The 18,295-nt window shown below is 42.5% G+C and overlaps 1 protein-coding gene across 9 annotated transcripts in view; it reads right to left on the bottom strand.

Annotated features, from left to right (window-relative positions):
- Positions 1 to 18,295, bottom strand: part of KALRN (kalirin RhoGEF kinase) — an 856,470-nt gene that overhangs the window by 487,246 nt on the left and 350,929 nt on the right. For all 9 annotated transcript variants that reach the window (XR_014450786.1, XM_083153542.1, XM_083153544.1 and 6 more), the window contains one exon: positions 12,632 to 12,754. Coding sequence is in view for 8 of the 9 variants with exons in the window: in XM_083153542.1 (XP_083009668.1) it covers positions 12,632 to 12,754 (123 nt within the window). In the remaining variant the exon portion in view is untranslated. The remainder of the gene's footprint in view (positions 1 to 12,631; positions 12,755 to 18,295) is intronic.

The raw sequence follows: 18,295 nt of genomic DNA, 5'->3' as shown, positions 1-18,295 counted from the left end.
TCACGGAGAGTCTGTGAGCCGGCTTTTCAGCACTGCTATAGCGCCGCTCACACTCTCCCTCTGCCCGTCCTGCACAGATTATCAAGTAACAGTGGGGACCAGTGACACGCTAATTTGTTTTAAGATATTTCTCCTTCAATACATGGTTCTATCATACAATATACACACAATTTAATACAGTGACAGTGGCCCTATGAGCCGACGGCCGTTTCACCTAAAAAGGCTTTCTCAAGGCATCAACCTGTTTGCCCTTCCAGAGGGGTTTAAATACCCCGCCCTTATTTTTGATTGGTCCATTTCAAAAAAAGCCTATGGTTACCATCATTGATGATTAACCCATAGTGTGCTGTTGTTTGCTACAATAACATGGATAATTTTTAGATCTATCCAATGTTCTTATTTGCATTACATATATTCTGCGTTTTTGTATATAGGTTTTTTGTTAATTTTATATTTTTCATTTTTTAATATGTGTTTTGATATGCTGCCTCAGTATTTTATCTTTGTAGGAATTTCTGTGAAATAAACATCTCATATTTATTTCTAATATGCGCTGGAGATGTATGGGGTACTATGCAATCTAATTGTTTTTAAAGGCTCTTATATGGATATTTTACTATTAAATTAAGACATTATAGTGCAAGATGTCAGTTATGAATTAAGGTGTAACTGTGATTGTGATGAAAATTTGTGTAACAGGTGATCATATTTAAATGAAACTTGTGTGAGAACAATGTGTTTGTGAGATACATAACTGTTAATAAGATGTGTTATTCTAAGTTTGCTTTTTGTGATAGGGAAAGATTGTGTTGTTATTTGATATTTTATGTGTACTGTTAAGTGATTTTCTGCTAATAAGTGATCATTATTTAATAATTAATACTATACTTTCTTTTCTTGTGTGGTTGTGGCACTTCTTTTGATACCTTCAGTTGAGAAGTGTTCTGGAGAAACAATTCCATAGCCCCTTCCCCCCCCCTTCCCATGTTTCAGGGAATCCTGATAAAAAAAAAAAAAAAATTAAAATAGTAGACAAGAAAAGGTCTACCTCTAGGATATACAAAACCTTGGGGAGGCCAACGCCGAGTGACTACCTAAGGAAATGAAATGTTAAGTGGGAGGAGGATGTGGGGTCTATCGGGGAGGATGAATGGCAGGCTGCTATATCATCAGTGTCAAAGGCTACAAATGCCATAAGGGTACAGCAAGTGCAACTATTTGTCCTGCATAGAGCGTATTTATCAACTACCAGGATCATTGTATTATGATTGAAACAGGAATAACTAGAGAATCATTGTCCTGGAAATGTTGTAAGCTTAACATAATATCGGATAGCAGAATCAATGGGGGCGAAAAAAATTACATAATAGAACTGTGTTCATTGGCTAAAGTTATTATATCTAGATCCTGGATGGATATATTTGATTGGATAGCCACGGTCAACTACACAGTTGAGCAAGAGAAGCATTTATACTTGAGTAGAAACCTGTTAAGTAAGCACGATAGAATATGGGAGAGGTGGAAAACGTCAAAATATTGGATTTCAAGGAGCACATAAACAAATATAGAATAGGGGGGAAAGGGGGAGAGAAGGATCAAGAGACAGAGACTAAAACACAAATATATAGAACAATTGAAATTTAAACACATGCCACTTGGTTAAAGATATAAAAAATTAAACGCATACACGATTAATAATTGAGGAGAAATATTTAAAATTATAGCACAGTATTAATTAGGTCAATAATGACCAGTAAAAACACTATATAGAATGAATCTTCTCATTGGCTCCATCGGGTGCTTTGTGTGGAATTCTCCACTATTAAGATAAGATAGATAAATATCAGGTTCCACCTCCGGCCCGGCGCCCGTTATGGTCCCCAGATAAGACACCCACCTACGGACCAAGGAAGACCATATGTAACGTAAAGAAACCCTGGGGGATTGCCACACGAGGGACGATAGCACGTGCTATAAGTAGATAAAAACCTGAGCAACTGTGATGACAGCCCGTGCAAAATATTAGGAAGGGCACTAGGTTGTGGTGAGAACTGATGGACCTGATAGTTTTATGTGTGTAAATGTATATTTGTAAAAATACAATAAAGATTATATAAAAAAAAATATGTTAAATAAAAGGGGCCCTAGCAACGACCCCTGCACTCCACTTGTACTGGTATCATACTTGATACTGCATCGTTTACAACCACTCTCTGTTCTAAATTCAGCAGCCAGTTTCCTACCCATCTACATTTATTTATCAACCTCTTATGTAGCACCATATCTAAAATCCAGGAAGACCACGTCAACAGCATTTCCATCATTTAGGTTGTTGCTGACATCCTCATAGAAGCCTAATAAACTTGTTTTATATCAGCGATTTTCACAAACAAATGCTCACTAATGCTGATTAAACTATGAAGCTCTAAGAATTTTTGCATACCGTCCCTTAAAATTCCCCAAAAAAAAGGTCTACCTACTATTGATGTTAAGTTCACAGGTCATAAATTAGCTGGGTCATCCCTTTTTAATTTTTTAAATATTGGTAATACCGCTGCTATTCTGTAGTAATATTGGTACTACCTCTGCTATTCTGTATCTTACCAGATAAAAATGAGTTCTCAAAAATGTAATACAGAGGGGTTGCTAATTCCTCCCTTCATTCCATTAGAACCCTAGGATGAATCCCATCCGGACCAGGGGATTTGTTTGTTTTGATTTTGCTGAGCCTCATTTTTATCTCATCTGTCGTGAAAACAATATTAAGATCTAGATGGCTTGTCCCATTTGTGGTACCTGTATGCTCTACAATCTGATCTTCCCTAGTAAACACTGATGAGAAAAAATTATTTAACAGCGCTTTATCCTCTGAAAGGCTATTACCATTGATATTGGTTAATGAGCCTAGTTAATGTTCTCTTTTATTATTTATTTGCTATTTATGTATTTGAAAAACATTTTGGGATTGATTTTGCTCTCAGAAGCTATGCACTCTTCAGTTTCCCTTTTTGCTACTGTACTTCATTAACCCTTTACAAAGTTATTTAATTATTTGTACTTACTGAACGCCTCCTCGTTCCCATTATCCTTGTAAAATTGAAATGCTCTTGTCTTTTTGTTTATTGCTGTCCTTACTTTTAAGTCCAGCCATGGTGGCTTTTTCTTACTGATTTTACCCTTATTACCTTTTGGGATATATTTAATCGTTAGTGATTCGAGCACATAATTTTAGGGTTTCCCACATTTCCTCTGCATTCTTACCCTCAAAAAACACTTCCTTCTTTTAAAGAATCCCTTAATGATTTAAAGTTTGCTTTCCTAAAATGTAATATTTTAGCCGGTCCCGTATGTTGTTGTTTTCCAACTTGACCATGTTGTGGTCACTGTTTCCCAGACGTTCTATTACTTTGGTACTTGAAACTAGATCTACAGTATATTGTTCGTTAACACTATATCCAATAATGCCCCATTACAAGTTGGTGCTTCAACAGATTTTGAGATAAACTGATCCTTGAGTAAATTTTGGAACCCACTACTTTGTGCTGACTTGTCTCATTTGTCCAGTCGTTGTCTGGAAAGATAAAATCCCCCATAATTAATACCTGCCCCTGATCTGCCATTTTTTTATGTGATCTAAAAAGTACTGTAGTGTCTCATCCCTTTCAATATTATTATTATCATTATGTTTGGTGGTCTGTAACATACCCCTATTAAAGGGGTTATTACTGTCCAAAAGGCCTCAGTTTTATCTTCTGCTATCCCCAAGCTCATTTCCTTCTCACATGGTTTTAAGTTTGTTCTTACATAAAGGCACACACCCCCTCCCCTTCCATTTTCCCTGTTTTTCTGAAAAGGGTATATCCCTCCATGTTTAAAGCCCAATTGTGTGACATGTTTCTGTTATACCAATTATATCATAATCATCTCTTATGGACACAGTTTCTAGTTTCCCCATTTTTCCTACCAAGCTTTTTGCATTAGCCAGCAAGCATTTCAGTTTACTTTCTCGTTTTTTACTCTTTAAGATTTGATTGTGTTTTTGAAGTGATGCTGATTTCTTACTAGATCTAGTTTTTCTCCCCAACCCACCTTCTCTAACCTCCAAACATGTGCTTACCCATTCATCACTACGTTGTCGTTCAGCCCCATAGTTTCTATCTGTCTTCCCCTCCCCCCATCCCCCCTATGTCTAGCATAGGTGCCTTGGCTCCCCCGGACCCACTACATCCCATGGTTACCTGTGCCCCAAGGATGGATGAAAAAGAAAATCTGTCCACACATAATTAAATAGTGTAGCATTTGTTGCAGTATCAGTAGGGTTTGTATAAAAGCACGCTGTTATAGAATTTCTATAGCTTAACCCTATGGATAAATTAAGATGGGCTTAAAGACAAATTTCTTGGGTTTTGGTGGTCCAATCAGTTCAAACCCGGGATCTTATGGAAGGGAAGACATTTACTGTAGCTACCAGAGGACATGAACCCTATTTTTCTGAGACCCACATAAGGCTAATGGCGAGCATCAGAACCCATGCAAGGTCTGAATTAAGGGGCTCCTTATAGTCTATGGAAATGGTTCTCAACCTCGGTCCTCAGGACCCCCACACAGTACACATTTTCCGTGTCTCCATACAGAATCACAAGTGAAATAATTAGCTCCACCTGTGGATCTTTTAAAATGTGCCAGTGAGTAATGAGTGCACCTGTGCACATGCTGGGTGACCTAGAAAGCGTGAACTGTGTGAGTGTCTTGAGGTCTGAAGTTGAGAACCACTGGTCAATAGGGAAAATGTGTCCATTTTGCACCCTGATACCTCTGGTTTTAGGTGTCCTAGAGACTCGAGGGCAGACTGACTACTAGTTAATGTGACAAGCAAGCAGCAAGCAACTGCAGGTGGGTTCCCCTCCAATTGTCCACCCAGCCTGCAGTGGTGTCTGGCTTCCTTTACAGCCATGGTGCCATTGCTGGTCTGCAGAGAGGTGACAGTGAGCAATTGTGAGCTCTGGTGGGTCAGCTCCTGCCAGGTACTCAGCTCCTTGTTGCACAGCAGGTGCAACAAAACCTGGGCAGCGGTGTGGGTTGAGGACCGGACCTAGGGGTTGATTATTGCAGCATCTGTGCCTTTGTCAGCTGCCCATCAAACCCGAGTCTGCCGAGCACGGAGAGCAGCACAAATATCCACTATCCTACAACACCTGGGCCCTTATTCTGATCGGTGCGGATATTCCCGCATTCTTACGGAGCGGTCCGCACGCCACGGTGTTCTGCCGCGTGCGGCCATCGCCCGTAGAAACGCCCACGTGTCCTCCGCATTCGGACGGACTCACTCTTTAAGAACAGGGCGTGTTTACGGACGACATACAAACCATGCGTGTGCGGGAGAAACACTCAGATTCTGCACGGTATTACAGAGTATTACAGAGTATGCTCGGGAATACCGCATCCGAACGGGAGCCAAGCGGTGCTACCGCCCGTAAGCGGAGTATTTACGCCAAACAACCCACTATTATGTATCTTCTGCAATACATCACATGACCCACTTATTCAATTACCTATCCTCATAAAAAACTGCTTATTTTGAATTGGAATCAATTAGATGCCAATATATCCTTACAAGCATGCCTAACACATGCATTGCACACATTAACCCTTACAGCAATTTAAGTGCCATGGTTTGTTTTTTTTGGTATTTTTATTTTTTTGTCATTGCATCACAGTGGCATTGACAGTGAAATTTATATAAATAAATTGCTTTACTTTACAACAATTGTGTGGTTTAATTAGTACATGTCGCATACACATGTGTATTGCTAGTATTAATATTCAGTCATGTCCATTGTTAGCAGGTTTAAAGTGTGTCAGAAGTACAGCATATGTGGGTGATTAGTAAGGTTTCCTTGAAGCAGCAATGGTTTCAATTAAAGCACTGACAAGCGTCCTATTAGTGATTAATGAGTAAAGGAGTCGATTTTATTGGGTTCAGGTGTTAATGCTTGTAGTCATTAGGCGGTCCGTTCGCCTCCCGCAGGAACGAGTGGTGTCCGCAAAGCAATAGTGGCCTTTTGGACACCGCACATTTCTTCCCTTTTTGTTCGCGTGCATTCGGAGTGCTATCCGAATGCACGCCCCCCAACATAAGTGTACTCCCCCGTGTCCGCCCATGTTTCCGCCCCGTTTTGCCCACTTTGAAACTACGCCCATGTGTCATTCCGCATGACGCCCATAATACGCCCATATTTCCCGAATGATTGCGGTGACCAGTTTTGTACGGGATTTGCCCGAACAGGTACGGAGTCAAGGCGTGGCACATGCGCGTGGCGTTCTCCACGCATGCGCAGACGCCGTAAAGACGCGATCCGAAAGTATGCGGGAAAGTACGCATCAATCAGAATAAGGGCCCTGGTGATAGCAACCTGTGCTCATGAGTCTATGTAGAGTGATCCCATCAGTAATGCTTACTCTATGGGAACTGCAGGATGCTATGTTTATGAAATAAATTGCCTAGGGGACCTGGACCCTCCACCTGACTACTGTACATTACACAGCCCATATGCCCGAGCTTGTATTGTACTTTACAGTTGGAGTGACGTTCACCAGGAATGAGACGCACAAGGGTCTCATACGAAAGTGCCTCCCATTCTTGGTGAATTATGCGGCTCCATCAGTACTGTACTGTATATCAATCTGCCACTGGATTTGAGGACCATTATCCACCCAGTGGTGGCGATGTGTACTGCATCCATATTGTATGGCTTGCCTCAATGGACCTCAGTACGTCTGAGCATGCTACAAAAGTGTTGCGGCAAAACCCTTGCCTAGGCGCGCTGGTGCAATGGATGAGCGTGGCTCCATCTGCATATACTTTCTGAGATTATCTCTGCAGATTATTTTATATGTCTGGACTGATCAGTGTCTTAATAACTGTTATGTGTGTTTCTCTTTCCATGTATATCACCACTAGGGGCATCAGGCACCTGTGGACTTATCTCTCTGTCTCCAGACTCTGAGGTATCAGGTGCCTGATGATTGGAGGCAATCTGCTCAATTGGACACCTGTGAGCGGTCTATTTAGTCCTCCCCAGACCAGCACTCAGGGCTGGTCATTGTTCTATGTTCCTGTTGTGGAAAGGAGTGTTTCCCTATCTGCCTTGTCTGAGTATTGGAAGGAGTTTACAGCCATTACCTTGTGTCCTGTGCCTCGTGTATTGTGCCTCAGCCTTTTACAGCCATTACCTTGTGTCCTGTGCCTTGTATCCTGTGCCTCGTGTATTGTGCCTCAGCCTTCTACAGCCGTTGCCTCGTGTCCTGTGCCTCGTGTCTTGTGCCTCAGCCTCCTACAGCCGTTGCCTTGTGTCCTGTGCCTCGTGTATTGTGCCTCAGCTTCCTACAGCCTGTGCCTCGTGCCCTGTGCCTCGTGTCCTGTGTCTCATGTCTTGTGCCTCGTGCCTCAGCCTAAGCCTCAGCCAACTGCCGGACCGCCTGCATCTGTACCCGGTACCTCTGTGTTTATTCTGCTATCCAGCCACTTCGTATTTTGTTTCATAAAGTTTGTTCCTGTTTTCTGCATCAGTTCCTGTGTTCTTTGGTTTTTCAATAAAACACCCCGCATTCCCCTGCATCAGTTTGTTCGTTGGTTTTGTTTTTCCTGGAGCACCAAGGGTTAACCTAACAATAACTAGTGTTTTATCCATTTAAAGGCATTATAATTTTGGCTGATAGTAAATTAAATAGCTCCTTACAACTTCATAGAAAAGTAAAAGAATAAACTATTTCCCTGTTCAGTAAAGCATCTCACACTTTAATCCTGAAGTGTTTCATTTGTTTACCATGTGTAGGCACTAGGGTGACCTACTCATCCTTTTAATCCGGGACACAAATTAATTGCACAGGTTCTGTGGCTGGCTTTCACCTGGTAAACTGCCACACCTCAAGACTCCATTTCACCTGGTTTTAAACTGCCACAGAACCTGTGTAATTAATATGTGTCCCGGATTATAGGGATGAGTTGGTCACCCTAGTAGGCACGTAAACAACCTTGCAGAGCACCTTAAGTGTTTTAATGTAAATTAAAAAAATTAAAAGGTTACATTACCGTTCCCTTCACTCTTCTATGCAGAATTAGCTTATTAGGGCCAACTTTGATAATACCAAGTAAACATAACAATATAAGAATATGTGTGTATTTATTTATGTGTCTGTGTGTTTGAGAATAGATCCCGAAGCACGCTGTGAAGCCTCTGATGCTACATAATAAGTAACAAGTAATTTCTGAGAACTCCCTTCCTTCTGGCCCCACTGTTTAAGATGCAACAATTAAATGCCTAAAATTAGTAGCTATAAGCATATTAGGGAGGTTTGAGGGGGCGATGTTAGGGGTACTTGCAATCCTCAGTTGCTATGAACGGTTGCTGTGGTTACTGCATCCACCCACCTGACTTGCTACTGCAATTTATCAGAACACTAAAGGCTGCATGTAGAACATAAAATGATAATCTGATCGTGTTTTTACAAGCCCAGAGCAAGAAGCTCATGTTATTACATTACTGGTATTGTTTATTAATACAGGCACAGAGAAAATCCCAGCTCTATTCACACTTGTACAGAAAGAACATTCCATGTATTAATTTCCACTCTCCAATACAGATGCAACTGCAAATTGTATCCCAATGAGTGATAATCAGTACACAACACATGCATATATATTGTATATTGTATCTGTATTTGCATTTACACAAAGTTATCTGCAATAGGAGTGATCGCATTTCATGGAGGTGTGTCAACAGGTTCGGCACGCAATGATAAGCCAATAGTGGAAAATACAATCACATCATTCACACAGGTTGAGTATAGATATATAGATACCATAGACTATAGAGTACTGATGTCTGCTGAAAAACCATGGATGCTCAGGCTAATAATTGCATAATCTCAGCCAGCTGATGCTCTTTACATTGATGCAGGGAATGCGGTGTAGTCTGCTGCATGCCAAATTACATTCATTAACTCTTTGCAGTGTGCAAAGTAACAATCTTGTTGTCATCTCTTTACCATAGTGCTTCACAAAATCATGTTGTCTAAAATAATCAGGTAAATTGACTAATTAATGACAATCTCTTACCAATTGCTGGGTTTAAAAGTGAGTGGAGTAGCACAAACTGCAATGGCTTTGTGACACTGCGTTTTCTTTTGTCATTTAGATAAAATGATCGCAATTTTAAGTGTAATGGGTGTTGGCTTAATTTGCACTGCTGTCGCAGTGATCACAGCTGAGATACTGCAGTAGGGTTGGCTTGAAGCATTTTCAGATTTGCTATGGTTATTGTGATGACTGTACATTCGATCGTATCTACAAACCGTGTTGAATAAGGCCCAATGTTACCTCACCTCATACCATACTGCATTCCAAAAAACTTCAACATATTACACGCCAGCTCCAGAATGAAGGGGTTATTCTGGTTCACTCGCAAAGGCACAATCATATAACAAAATAATATGCACTGCAAGTGGGACTGATGCAACATGTGCAGAGAGAGTTACATTTTGGTGTTTTATTGTTTCTGTGCAGGGTAAATACTAGCTGCTTTATTTTTACACTGCAATATAGATATCAGTTTGAAGTACAAACCCCACCGAAATCTAACTCTCTCTACACGTTACATAAGCCTCACCTGCAGTGCATCTGTTTTGCCCATCAGAGAATGATTGTGCCTTTGCGAGTGAACCAGAATAATACCCTCTAAATGCAGATGCATAGACGCACATACAGGTTGAGTATCCCGTGTCCGAATATCCGTTATCCAAATTATTCCGAAAACCATACATTCCAGAAAGTGAACAAAATTTTATTTATTTTTTTTGCTAAAAACTTACAGCACTACTGAGGGAATGATATGTAACTGGCATAATATGTGCAAGACAATCATTGCTTGGCATTTAAATTCAGTGGTTGAGATTGTACACAAACTTTGTTTCATGTTTTGAAACCTTGTTTTATGCACAAATAAAATATATTTGCGTTTATTTCATGTGTTTGGTGTATATGTATAACATAAAGGCAAGATACCTCAAGATATATAATTGAAATATTAAAATATTCCGAAATACGGATTAATCAGTTATCCAATTCTCCTGGTCCCGTGCATTTTGGATAAGGGATACTCAACCTGTACTGTACATGCCATGTACTGTATATCCGAATTTATTGTAATGCAGTCATGTAACTTATGAGGTAAGGAAAAAGGCTCTTAACTGTAAATTATACTGAGGGTCAAACTGCCCTCCCAAATAAACCCTGCGATCACTACCTGCAACTCAGTTTTCATTATTCCAAAGCCGGAAGAAGAACCCATACAATACAAAACAAAGTTATCAACAGAGGAATTGATTTAAACGTGAGAATAAAACTGTACCTTTTGAAAAAGCGGCCTAGCTGTGAGGTGATATGTGTTAAGGGTACACTTTGCTTAAGGACTTTTGCCACGGCTGCTCTGTGCTCACCGTTTGGAATGATTGCTGCTAAGCAAGAAACCGGAAGCCTTCACCATCCACCATTGAATTTCTTTTTTTATTACAACATATGCTGTCGGTACAACCTATTTCATTTGTAAACTAATTGGGGACGCCCTGGACGAGCACTACCACCTCTACATGGACATGCATTAGCTGCTCTACTATGGTAACCCTTTGAGTGCCAATGTTGCTGTGAGAGATGTGCAAAATATCGGCTAAAAATGCTGATGTCAAGGAATCTGTATTACTTTAGTTATTGCCGGCAAATGATCTTAAATCAATTAATTGAAATCTTGTTAAACTGTGCACCAAAAAAGATCAGTCGCTGTGAGCGAGGCTGGCATTTTCTGCAGATATTTTGCACATCTCTCACAGCCACGTTGGCACTCAAAGGGTTAATCTGTTATTGATGTATTAGTAATAGCCACTTGGTTTGTGCTGTTCATTTTTTCTGATTGGAGGCTGGCATCCCCCCTGGGGACTGCTGATATATATTCATCATAGACCATGACCAACTCTAGCGCTTAAGACAGTATATACAATTGAGTATAAAACCTTGTACCCTTATTCATTCTGTGCAAGGCACACTGGGAACAATGGGATTTCCAAAAGCAAGCCTAGGAGGGAGTGGTACACTCTGGCAATGCACTGAGCAGAAGGTTTTGCCCAGAACTGGCACCTGACTGATTGAGGGACTGGATTACTAGTCACTGGTCTGACTGGGTTACTCTGTGATAAACTGGTGAAGTTTTCGAGGGTGTGTGGGGGTGCTCAATGAATGAAGTCATGCATATTTTATTTTTTTCTGTGGGGAGGCCAATGTAAAAAAAGTTTGGTAGTGGGCTCCTTAGGGTGGGCTCTGTATAAGGGGCACTGTTGTGTAGTGTAAAGTGAATAAGGGGCTCTATTATGTGTCACAATTTATTATTAATTTATTAACAGTTTCTTATATAGCGCATTCATATTCCGCAGCGCTTTACAGAGTATAGTTGCTCATTCACATCAGTCCCTGCCCCAGTGGAGCTTACATTCTATATTCTCTACCACATGTACACACACACACAGACAATCTAGGGTTAATTTTTGTTGGAAGCCAAATGATCTACCAGTATATTTTTGGATTGTGGGAGGAAACCGGAGTACCCGGAGTAAACCCACGCAAACACAGGGAGAATATACAAACTCCGCACAGTTAGAGCCATGGTGGGAATTGAACCGATGACCTCAGCACTGTGAGGCAGTAATTACACCATCCATGCTGCCCAATGTGAATAAAGGGCAATATTATGTGGCATAATATAAATCAGGGTCACTACGTGCAGTAATGCGAATAAGAGTATGTTGTTGTGTGTCATAACTTGAACTGGGGGTACTATTTTGCGGCTATACCCTTCTTACACCTATTTTTTGCAGTGAGTGTGCTATCCCATTAGGCAGTATGGGAGGGAAACATGTGTGTGTGTTTTTTCCCCAGCACAGAACACAAAGTTTTAAAGTGTTCCATTTACCACAACTCTATGGTCCCTTTTCTCCAAACAGTTTTTGATCCAAGTACAAATGTTGTATCCTAGACCCAGCTCCCTTATTTTGTAGACCATTCTCATGTGAGGCATAGTATCAAAGGCCTTTTCAAAATCTAAGTAGAACACATCAACTGCACTGCCAAGGTTCCATTCACTTCCTCATAGTAACTATGATTAGTTGGACATGGCCTATCCCTCACAAATTCATGCGGGTTATCACTAATAATTTTATTGCACTCCAAGTACTTTCCATTAATAATATTATTACATTCCAAGTACTCCTGAATATAGCCTTCCAGTAGTTTCCTCACTATTGATGTCAGTCTTACAGGTCTATAATTTCCTAGTTGTGTTTTAACTCCCTTAAATAATGGCAGCAGATCTCTTATTCACCAGTCTAATGGTACTGAACCTGATTAAAATGAATCTGCAAAAACTGACAAAAGTATTTACAGTAATTATCACTCTCCATATCCTGTCTCACACTTCCACCATCATTAATTACTTACAATTTGCTTTATGGATTGGAATTTTGACCACAATCTCCACTTGACCCATTTAGTGCTAGACATAAAAAAAAAAAAACAAGCAACCAATACCTGTGCAACTTCCTCAAAATCATCATGCCTCTTCTGAAGAGCCCTTGCACGGTGCAGTGATTTCCCCACTCCAGTATGCTTACTCAGGAACGCCTCTCCATGATTCTCAATCCAGTCCAGTACCTGTGGAGTCAGACAAGTATATGGTCATTACATTACACAAGCAGAGGCCATGATGTGAAGTCTGCCTAATCCAGGCTGGTAATGCTCATGCACTTACAATACCAGCCACTACAATTGTTAATCCATTATCATATATATCATGTGCTCCTTCAGAGTGTAAGCTCTGTATCATTCCCTTTTTTTTACTTGTAAAAACATGTGTTATGTTATGGCAATTTATAAACAATGGAAAATAATAGAAAACAAGGGTATCATGTTGCTTTCCCACTGCAGAGCAGGTTAAAGTACCGGTATTTTAAACGGTATTTAAAACGGTATTAGCATTCACATTGCACTAGATTACCGTTTTAAATACCGTTTAAGTGCTATTCACATCGCAGTGAACCGTTTAAAAAAGAGTGCCTGTCTTTCATACCCCCCCCCCTCCCCTGGTACCTTTCTTGGACCCCCCCTCCCTCCCCTGGTACCTGCCCTGCACCCCCTCCCTCCCCTGGTACCTGCCCTGCACCCCCCCCCCCCCTCCCTCCCCTGGTACCTACCCTGCACCCACCCCCTCCTCTGGCACTTACCTGCGTGGGGGATCCGGGCAGCGGGGTCCGCCATGGGCACAGCACTTCAGGCCCCTCCCTGTGGCTGGTGATGGATGCAGGGCAGTGGGGAGGCAGCGGGGTGGGGTCCATTTGGGATCCGGGCAGCCCCTGGGGCTGATGGTAACTAGTAGTTCCCACTATGCGCATGTGTAATGAGCGCCGTGCATATAAATGAGTCGCTCATTACATATGCGCATATGTAATGAGTGACTCATTTATATGCACGGCGCTCATTACACATGCGCATAGTGGGAACTACTAGTTACCATCAGCCCCAGGGACTGCCCGGATCCCAAATGGACCCCACCCCGCTGCCTCCCCACTGCCCTGCATCCATCACCAGACCCAGGGAGGGACATGAAGTGCTGTGCCCATGGAGGACCCCGCTGCCCGGATCCCCCACGCAGGTAAGTGCCAGGGGAGGGGGTGGGTGTGGTGCAGGTACCCTTCCAGGAAAGGTACCAGGGGAGGGGGAAGTAGTGTGGGATTTTAAATACCGTTTAAGAGGCAATTCCACTGCCTTAAAAACGGTATTTAAACGTGTAGGACTCTTTTTAAACGGGTTGAAATACTGGTTAACTTTAACCAGTATTTCAACTCTGGCGCTTTCCTACTGCAGCCTTAAACGGTAAATTGTGGGGAAAAAACGGCAATTTACCGTTTAAGAGCTGCAGTGGGAAAGGGGCATCAGTGACATATATGTAACTGCTGACAAATGAGTAATTCACTTTCATTATACGTGGCTGAATAATACTTAGTCAATCTGCTGTAATTAATGGCTATATTTTGGTGTCCAGCTTTAAAAAACTTGTTCAAATATAATCTAACAGGATGCAAAGATTGCAAAGCATTTTTATACAGTCTTATCTAATATCTAATCTTTGCATATTGTTAAAAAACAGAGAAGAATGTGGGTGTCTTAAGCTGGGTACACACTAGACAATATAGGTTACTTGTGTATTATCACGGCACCCACGATATTAAGTCGTACGATATATAATCGCATCGCATGCCATCGCATGCCATCCCCCCGATGCACAGTGACGCAATTTTAAATTGTATAAGGCCCCTATACGATTTTTAATTATATAAGCACCCTAATGGGGCTTACAATGTTAAATGCACCCCCACACCACCCCCACTATGAACGCCAACCCGAAGCGTGGGAGCGTAGCAATCCTGCGAGGGGCGGCGGTACGCATCCTCCGACCTTTGCGCTCGCCACCGAGCCCAAAGCATGGCGAGCGCAGCGAGCCCTGCAAGGGGAAGCGTATTACTTTACATGTATTTCCGCGTCCACTCGCAGGGCTCGGTGAGCTCGCCACGTGGATAGTGGGGGTATGAAAAGGACTATGGGGATTTATTTAAATTCCAATAATTTTTTTGTTTTGATATTTTGTGAAGCTGGTTATTCCTAGTTATCAATGCCATCATCAACACCATGGGTGAGCAGCCAGGGATATAATAACTATTAATATTCTGTAAGTGTATTGCGTTATTCTTCATTTATATAAGTTACAAGCCTTTGTAATAATGTGTAGCTGAACCCAAGCGCTATGTGTAGATGTGTAGAAAAGAATGTGTAAAATAGAAATAGGCATACAAAAACAATACAATTCAATGAGGAATACAAAAAAAATAAAAAAATAAAAATTGCTGATTGTTGAAGAGTCAGAAGGTTTTTCAGAGGCAGCGTGGGGTCCAGAAAAACCCATGGATTATGTACTGTCTTTTCAGAGAAAAAAATTGAACAACCACACGTCACGAAGAGAGGGATAAGAGGACAAAAGAGGAAACAAGCAGTAAAGAAAACTAAAAGATTGCTGAAACTATCTTCAATTTAAGAAAAAGAACAATAATTTACAGAATGAGGAAATAACTGAAATAATCTGCTCCTTGTGCAACATGTTTAGGAGTCAATATCTATTGGGGGATCCCCCTCAATTAATCTCAAAATATACCATTGAGTACGTTTAAATTAGTTATTTAGCTTCAATCTCACCTCAAGGGATAATGTTGTAATATAGCTCTCCCATGTATTGAAAAATGTTGCTACTCGTTGGTCTTTTTCCAACAGACAATCTATTCAATCCATATTGAATACATGGTATAATTTTTCTTTAAAAACTTTTAATGTAGGGGGTGTAACGTTGATCCATGTCTGCAACACAGCCTTATGTGCCACAGCACTGATAATTAATAGTAATCTAGTAATCTCTTACATCCCCTGGCTATTCTCTGTCCCACAGGCAAAATGCCAAAAATGGCCAATTTGTCCATAAATGAGACATAGTTTACCAAGTGTTCAAGGGCAAATCTAATTTGAAGCCAGAATATTTTTAATAAGGGGCATCTCCAAAAATAGTGTCTTGCGTCTTCTGTGTGGCATCGTGGGCAGGACCAGTGGCATATCAATAGCCCCGCTGACCCCTGCGGGGCTATCATGCGCTACACTGCTGTAAGGGGGCGGCCATTTTTTGTAGGTCATTTTATTTAACAAGCCTGCAAGGAGGAGAGCCGCCTGGGACTGCAGACAAGAGACAAGTGGATCTGCCGGTCCTGGCGGCAGCGGCGGCGGCAAGCAGAGGGGTTAGTATTAGAGATGTGCAGGTTTGGATTTACTCAGAAGTCACAACTGTATCTTATTGGCTATCGGCTGTCAAATGAGTCAAAACATGTGACAGCTGATAAACAAATCTATCTCAAGATACAATGACTAAATCCGGGTAAATCTGAGTAAATCCGAACCTGCACATCTCTAGTAAGTAGCGGGTTGGAGCCGGGAGGTGGGCTATTAAGAGGGGGGACTGTCGAAATTTCCAGTGGGGACTCCACATACCCAAGCCCTTAGGAGTACCTCACCTCACCTGCAGACAGTCCGCAGCCACACCAGATGCTCCGTGAGTTCCTCCTCCCCTCGCTCCCGCCGTTGCGTGGAATGACAAAAGTGGCAGCTCTTCCTCTCCCCCCCCCCCCTTCCCTAATCAATGCGTCGCAGACTCGCAGCGGAGCGTTCCTCCTGGAAAGCGGCAATGTGCCCAGGGGACTGCTGCTTGTGGGTCATTCGCCTGGCCCTACTGTGCTGCCAGTGGTGGCTGGGTGTTTATGAGGAGACAGGCCAGAAGCCGACTCACTCCCCCCACACCGCACACATACCGCTTCTGCTCCCGCTGATGCCGGCTCCTGGGTGAGTTGCTGATCCGATCTCGGCAGCCAGCCCCAGCATTACTGAGCAGGCATCAGCAGGAGCAGAAGCGGTATGTGTGCGGTGTGGGGGGAGCGAGTCGGCTTCTGTGGGGGGAGGGAGGAGAAGGGACAGCCAGGGAGAAGCTGTCACTTCTCCCTGGCTGGTGGCGGCTGTCTGGTCACAGCCTGCCACCCATGATAGGTGTTAGAAATCCGGCCCTGGCGGGGAGCAGGCAGGGGAGAGAGCAGGGAGCGGGGTGCACGGCTTCGGTGCCAGTTGCTGTCTCTGCGCCTGGAGCCCGTGCTCCACCGGCTCCGCCCTCCCTACGCCTCTGCGCCCGGGAAACGACAAAGCCTAACTGACTGTAGGGGGGTCAGCCTAGGCACATTACATACCCCTTCCCGAGTCCCTGCAGCGGGATTTACCATCGATTTCATTGTTCAAGGTCAAGATTCCTCCTTAGTTCTCAAGGCCTTCCCGGATTCGGGCGCCGATGGTAACTTTATCACAGCACAGACAGTCAGACGCTTGGGAATTCCATGTCAAGCATTGACCAACCCTTTACATATTGTAGGGATGGATGGTAACAGACTGCCATTTTCGAGTATACACTCCAGCACCAAACCAGTAATTTTGAAAGTAGGAGTTCTTCACCAGGATACTATTTCTTTCTTCGTGCTTCCCTCTGCTGAAAACCCAGTCATCCTGGGGTTACCCTGGTTGCAATTGCATTCGCCCATCCTAGATTGGAAGAATGCTCAAATACTAGCGTGGGGTAAGGAGTGTCATGGCCGGTGTATTACCAAAATTGAATGTCTTCATTATTCCTTGTCTTCAACCTAAGCAGATTCTGATGTCAAGCTCCCAGCACCTTATCTAGCCTTTTTGGATGTTTTCAGTAAAAAAGAGGCAGAGAGATTGCCAGTCCATAGGGAGTGGGACTGTGCTATTGATTTAATTCCTGGAAAGTCACCTCTTTGTGGCTGGGTACTCCCGTTATCCGTGGCTGAGTCCCAAGCAGTGTCCGAGTACATCAGAAACAATTTGAAACAGGGCTTTATTAGAGAATCCAAGTCACCTGCAGGTACGGGTCTATTTTTTGTCAAAAAGAAAGATGGTGGACTCAGGCCTTGCATTGATAACATGGGTCTAAATGCCATCACCGTAAAGGACCGTTTTCTCCTTCCTTTAATTTCTGAACTTTTTGACAGGATCAAGGGGGCACGAGTCTTCACTAAACTGGATATCCGGGGAGCATATAATTTGATTCGGATCAGGTCGGGAGATGAATGGAAGACGGCCTTTAACACAAGAGATGGGCATTTTGAATATTTAGTGATGCCATTTGGGTTAAGCAATGCTCCCGCAGTCTTCCAAAGGTTCATGAATTCTATTTTCCAAGACCTGTTGAATAAATTCATGGTTGTCTATCTAGATGACATATTAATTTTTTCTGAGAATCTCCAGGTGCATCGGGGCCAGGTGCATCGGGGCCATGTTTATGAGGTATCGGCTCGTCTACGCAAACACCAGACGAGTGTTAGTGTTAGCAAGTTAGAAAAATGCTCTTTTGAGCAGCTGGAGATGCCTTTTCTGGGGTTCATTGTCACAAGTACGGAGCTACGCATGGATCCACAAAAGTTGTCTGCAATATCCGATTGGCCTCAACCAGTGGGTTTGAAGTCCATTCAACGATTTCTGGGATTCTGTAATTTTTATAGACAATTTATTAAAAATTATTCTTCTGTTGTGGCTCCTGTAGCT

This window comes from Crinia signifera, chromosome 7, assembly GCF_055691185.1.
Source record: "Crinia signifera chromosome 7, ASM5569118v1, whole genome shotgun sequence".
Taxonomy (NCBI): Eukaryota; Metazoa; Chordata; class Amphibia; order Anura; family Myobatrachidae; genus Crinia; species Crinia signifera.
This window is presented reverse-complemented; position numbering and strand designations above follow the sequence as displayed.